Consider the following 6145-nt stretch of genomic DNA (forward strand, 5'->3'; position numbering starts at 1 on the left):
GTGGGGTTCCCTCGTTGTCCACTGAGAAAACGTCTGCAACGAAAAAATCATCACACACGATTGCAATAACATAAACTGTGTGCTATTATGAAGACGATCGATCACAATTTATTAAGTTCAAAACGTGTGCGAGAATGCACCTATCACTGACAATTTTGAGCACAATAATTGTTAGCGGAAATCATACTCATCACACCTGAATTGGTGTGATTTTTTTTCATGTAGAAATGTGTGCATTAATTCGTCCATCGCACATACACCATTTTAGCAAAACGTTTGGATTGTACTGAAACATTGCACACGATTTGGTTTATTTAACCTTATGTAATGCCATTATGAGCACAACATGTTTTTTGTTTAATTTAATACATGCAAATGAAATCAAATTTAACATATGTAACTCATAGGTGTAACACTAATGTGTGTGCTCTGATGAAGTCGTCCACTCAGTCGGGTTGGTCTAAGTGCACGTGCAAATCCATCTTTCTGGTCTTGTGACCTACGCCATCGAGCCTTTCAACGAGGCAGACCTATAGGTATAGCGACTTTCATTTAGTCATTGCAAAACTAGATTAACCTTTGCGATCAGAATGCCCTAGATGATGCTCTCATATAGATGAGGATCCCATTTAACATTTCGTACGGAAACATGTTCTGCAGGAACACCAGCCCTAGATCGGTGATGTCCCCGACAAATTAGATCGGTAGATGTACCAGTCAAAGAATGAGGGTGGAAAGTACATCTCAAGCTCACATAATATGTTAGTTTTTGCCTTAATGTCCATAAAGAAACAACATGACACTAAAGCGGTTGTGTTTTGGCTTGCACCCATATGCAATGGAGTTTTTGAGTGTTTCTCAACTGTCGTCAGTTTGACAGCCTCTCTACAAGCGCCTCTCTCATTAGTAGTCACTTTGAGAATCAACTCTTGCACATAATAAGAGGGTCCTGGGCCATTTCGTCCAACAAGCCCCTCGTGATTGTTGTGTCCGCTTTGGCCTCTTCATGTTTTCCATACTCTTCATCATGCCTGACCTCTACATCACGATCAATTTGTTCGTCATCTTCAGCATGTCCATCCTCTTGGTGTTCCATCCCTTCTTCTTCCGGCTCTCCATGCCTTGTTATTCATCTGATGACCCATCATCCACTAGACCATGACTTGTCCATTTTGTATAACTAGACATGAAGCCATATGACAACAAGTGTCGATGCAACATGCATAATCTAGTGTGTACATAATCATATTTTGGCAACTAACACACATACACCATATTGTTTTGCCACCCATTTGCACCAATCTTGCATGGCGAACTCAAAGAACTCCCTCAAACCTTCCGTGAAATTGTTTGATGCCCGTGATACAGATTTATACATTCAACTCGATGCATGCCTATAAGATATAGTTGAATTAATTCGTATATTCTCAAAAGAAAGATGCAAAATCGATAATTTTGGCGTGGCCTTCGCTAAAAAAGTGACTTATTGAGTGCCAAAAATTTGACAAAATGAAAACAAATAGACATTTTCTTCATGAGTAAGCAAATTCATCATGAGTAACCAAATGTTGCCTCGGCTTGATGACCGGCACCAACACCACACACACGCCTGTTTCCTCACACATATTACCTAGAAATATCAACATAGTTATTAGTTACATCCGTTATGTAACATAACCTTTGACAAGAGTCGTCGTCTAGTGCTATTATGTCTGACATGTAGGTGTTATGTTGTTTTGCTTGATTGGTCACTTCCCTGTTCATAGGTTTGTTTACCTTTTGTTGCCGTAATCTGGCCCAGCTACTTTTTTGGCTAGGCTTGAGCGCTGGGAACAGTTGTTTTATTGTTTGCTTGCCTCGTTTCCAATAAAAATTGGGCGGGGGAAACCCCTTTTCTTCAAAAGAAAAATGTTACGTAAAATAACCCAATTTTCTCATTAAATTTGTGACAAACTATGCATGTCACCAGCCTGCATGAACAGCGTGACCCAGAAGTCCATCTCATTGTTGCTCGACGACGGCGATGCACTGTCTGCACCGAAGGTGTCGCTGGTTTCCATCCCGGAACCGGAGCTGTTCACCGACATCGCAAGTGTCTCCGACCAGAAGCTGTCGTCAATCTGGAACTCCTCCGAGGAAGAGCTGCCCGTGTTCTCCAACGACGAGGCCATCGAGTAGTCGGTGGCAGATGACGTCGAGAGGGACTGCTCCGGCGACATCGCGAGGGACTGCTCCGCCGACACCGGGTCGGAGGTCGGATCCTCGAGCGTGCTCGCAGCCACAGCAGGTTTATTGGCTTTGCGCTTAGGCGCTGCCTGGCCGGACGACTTGGACGACGACTGGAGTCGCTTCTTGAGCTGTGTGTGCCAGACGTTCTTGATCTCGTTGTCCGTCCTGCCAGGCAGCCTGGCGGCAATGGTGGACCATCTGTTGCCGAGCATGGCATGGAGTTGGATGATGGCTTCTTCCTCCTCGCTGGTGAAGTTGCCGCGCTTGATGTCGGGGCGCAGGTAGTTGATCCACCGGAGGCGGCAGCTCTTGCCGCAGCGCAGCAGGCCGGCCTGCTTCGGCAGCACCCGCCAGTTGCTGTGCCCGTGCTGCTCGATGTGAGCCACAAGGGTCATGTCCTCCTCCGCCGTCCACGGGCCCCTCTTGAGCCCCATCTTCTCGCAGCAAGGAGCACTCACCATTGCTTGCTTAGTTGCTTTGCTCACTCCTCTGCACCTCTCCCGTTCTCTTTCTCGGTCGAGTGTGTGACTGATGGATTGTTCAGTGTGTTGACGCTGTGTAGATTGCGGAAGGGTTGCGCTATTTGTACTCGGCGCGCGGCGATGGAGAAAACGTGGTCAATTGGAGCAGGTTCGGAGCAGTTGCGGCCATTGGCTGACAAAACGAGGGAGAATTGTGGCGTTATGTCCAAGTGGTGGTGTTCTTTTTCTATTGTTGGATGATGGAGTCCATGTAGTACGTTGCTTGCTTCCTTTTTATTGCCCGGCTTCTCTCTCTAAGTACAAAAGTTTGTAGTGCCAGGCATGCGTGTGTGCCCTGCTTTGTCGGTTTGAAAAAGTAGGATGGTGATGTACTTTTGGTTCCATGGTTATCTACAGTAAGTTTTCGCAATTGTTTCCGGTTATTGGTGAATAAAATCATTCTCTAGCCACTAGAGAGCAGCATACTACTGTAGTTTAGTTCTTGGATAGACAGCATCATTTAACAGCTTAGCTTTCTTTCTTAGGCAGTTAGCACCCTGCTAACTCTGACTTTGTTTTACTGTTGATATAATAGAAAATATAAATACATACCGTTTCCGTCGAAAAATATATAATGCTAGATGTTACACCAAAATATATTTACTTGATAGTTTCACCAATAGGAAGTGTGCACATCCGAATTACTAAATGCAAGAATTGAAAGTTTCCGAGTTGAAACTTGAGTCTTAATAACATTGAGTTCTATAATACGTTGAAAGTATCATCATCATTAGGAACACCCAATGCTTGAATTATTATGGGAAGTGTTTGTGGCTGGGGCGCCGGCCGAACCGTTGCGCCGGTCGCGTTCCGTGCGTTGGATCTCCTTTGATCCAAGGACGCTGTCTGCGCCACGTGTTACCAGATCCATATTTTTTTTAAACGCGCACGGGTTATCCCTTTCCCAGTTTTTGCTGCAACCGCACGGGGGTGTCATTTCAGTGCGAGGAGGCAGGGCAACCGGCGGGCGACGGGCTTGTTGGCGCCTGGAGATCAGGAGCGGCGGCGGCGGCCCAGGGCGGATCTCGATTCTCCGGCGATCTATGGCTCCCCCGGATGGTAACTCTCCCCTCCTGCTCTCCCTTTCGTTGTTGTCTCCTCCTCCCCCGTTGGCTTTAGGGTTAGGGTGGGTTATAGTGCGGGCGAGCCATTTGTGTTCCCGCCGGCCGGCGCCGGTGCCGGCGCGGACCGGGACGGGGTGGTGTTCCCGCGGGTCGAGGGAGGGAGCGGGGTGGTGGATTTGAATCTTCTGTTCGCTAGGGATTTGGGATGGAATTGGGATTAGGATTTGGGATTTGGTTCATCCACGAACTATAGGATACAGGGAAATGGGATTTTTTTTCATTCACGAACTCTTACTTATGTATCTCAAGCTCCAACGCTGAATAGAATGACGTTGAAAATTAACTTGTTTGAGATCTTGAAGGAATCACACACCGCACAGAGACATCCTTGTTTGCTGTAATTTTGTAAATAGGTTTCTTGGTGCAGCAAAATCTCCTAGGTTTTATTATATAGCAGATGTACTTGTATAAATGCTAATTTTAGAGTGCAATGTTTTATTCTGTACATTTTTATGTGTGCTTGTATGTTTCATAGGTTTTATAGATTTTTTCAGGTGTTCATGTATGTTTTTTCCTAGCTATTGATGATGCAGTTTTAGAGTTTTATTGACTTGTTTTTTTTTTCTTTTTGTCGCTCACAACCTAGCTACCGTCTTTGAGGCTAACACCCATACGAGCCTTGCAATCATACCGCTCCAACCAGTTTCTTCGCCTCTTGTCGCTCACATCCATATAGATGCCAGCTTGTTTGCTTGGAGATTTTTTATTACTAGCATAGCTCATATCAACATCATCACTTTCATTTGTTGCAGCCCCGTCAGAAATGCTTCCACCAACATTCTTCGAAGAATCTTTCTGTGAGTGTATGCACTCAAAAACTCTATAGATTAGGATGCGCTTCTGCTCCAAGCTATTTTTCCTACTATACTTTGACGTCACAATGCGAGTTCCAAAGCCCATCTTTGAAGCATATTCATTGTAAACACACTGAGCTTCTTCAACATTGTCAAAAATCATTCCAGCAAAAGGGACAACTGGCTGTGATGATATATCTTCGTCTGGTTCATCAACAAGTGTTGCAGCATTTCCATTGGCATTGTCACCGGCCACACGGGCATTGCAATGTTTTGGAGCTGCACCTCCGTGTTCAGCTGCAAGGAATCGTCACTATCATGTCCCAGAGTATCATTCAGATCAATGCCATCTTCTTCTTCTTCATGCGCAACATTTTGCATATCATCATCAAGGAAAATCGATGGCTCCACAACAACATTCTGCAACAAAATCAACACCCAAGTCAGTTTTTTTTGCTACATGAAAAAACATGCAAAAAACACAAACAAAAAAAGTGAATGCAGCATGTCAATCATAATTCCAAAACAACTCCTGCACGCAACATTTTAGGATGTAGCATGTAACATCCAGCAAATAGCACGTAGCAAATGCAACACATACTTGTAACATTTTACTACCAGACAGCAGGAAGATGCTAGCATTAATTGATAACATATCAGAAACATTACACAAAAATCAAACACAAGTATGTTGAGAACATCTCTCTTTTTAATCTCATGCTCATCAATTGAAATCAAATGTTGCAACATTTTTTTGTCAACAAAGATCTAGGGTTGCAATTGGAAATCATACCAGATCAATTTCATCCCGTCCATGCCGTGCTGCATCTTGGAAGACCACACCAGGATTGTAGTACCGTTGCAGCACCGGTTCACTACCATCAGGGCCTTGCCGCCTCAGGGGACTTCGGCCATGAACGACAACGGAGCTCGAGCCCAAATCCATGGAGGCAAGGAGGTCATTACGGATGTAAGACATGATTCAGCCGCGAGGAAGCAACTCCAAGGCCGCTTGATATATGGGGGTGCCCCTCCTCGACGTGATTCGGCCGCGAGGAACTTAAAACAAGCGGATCCGGCCGCCGCCGCCGTGGATCGGGGACGGGCAGACGCGGGGGGATCCAGCTTTCCTGTTTTTCTGGTTCTAGCTGTTCATACAACGGTTGCAACAAAACATGTCTTTTTTGCTGTAACGGTTGATTCGGTACACACTCGCGCGCAGATCTAACGGTTCACGCTAATCGTATCGGACGGCTCGGGCTCGACCGGCCCAAGTGCGCCGGCGCAGATCACTGCCCAATTATTATACAAGTTGCGAAGCGGAAATTTCGAGTTGATAGTGAATGTTCATGCTTCAGAAAGAAGTAGTCATAGCTTAGCTTCAGAAAGGGTCTGGGATCGATCCCTCGACGAGTATTGCCCGGAGTCAGTCCACCATCAATGCAGCTCGTGAGTGTTACAAATATAGGTAAAAACT

General features: G+C 45.5%; 1 protein-coding gene across 1 annotated transcript; it reads right to left on the reverse strand.

Moving 5' to 3' along the window:
- Nucleotides 1–1778: 1778 nt before the first annotated feature.
- LOC119319282 (transcription factor MYB30-like) lies at nucleotides 1779–2757 on the reverse strand. Its single transcript, XM_037593770.1, has one exon. The coding sequence runs from the start codon at nucleotides 2688–2690 to the stop codon at nucleotides 1938–1940; it is 753 nt and encodes a 250-aa protein (XP_037449667.1). The 5' UTR covers nucleotides 2691–2757; the 3' UTR covers nucleotides 1779–1937.
- Between the last annotated feature and the right edge of the window lie 3388 nt (nucleotides 2758–6145).

This window comes from Triticum dicoccoides, chromosome 6A (genome assembly GCF_002162155.2).
Source record: "Triticum dicoccoides isolate Atlit2015 ecotype Zavitan chromosome 6A, WEW_v2.0, whole genome shotgun sequence".
In the NCBI taxonomy this organism is placed as follows: Eukaryota; Viridiplantae; Streptophyta; class Magnoliopsida; order Poales; family Poaceae; genus Triticum; species Triticum dicoccoides.

Excerpts from the sequence above, each read along its gene's own strand:
- LOC119319282 (XM_037593770.1), bottom strand. The coding sequence starts at position 2,690 with ATGGTGAGTGCTCCTTGCTGCGAGAAGATGGGGCTCAAGAGGGGCCCG.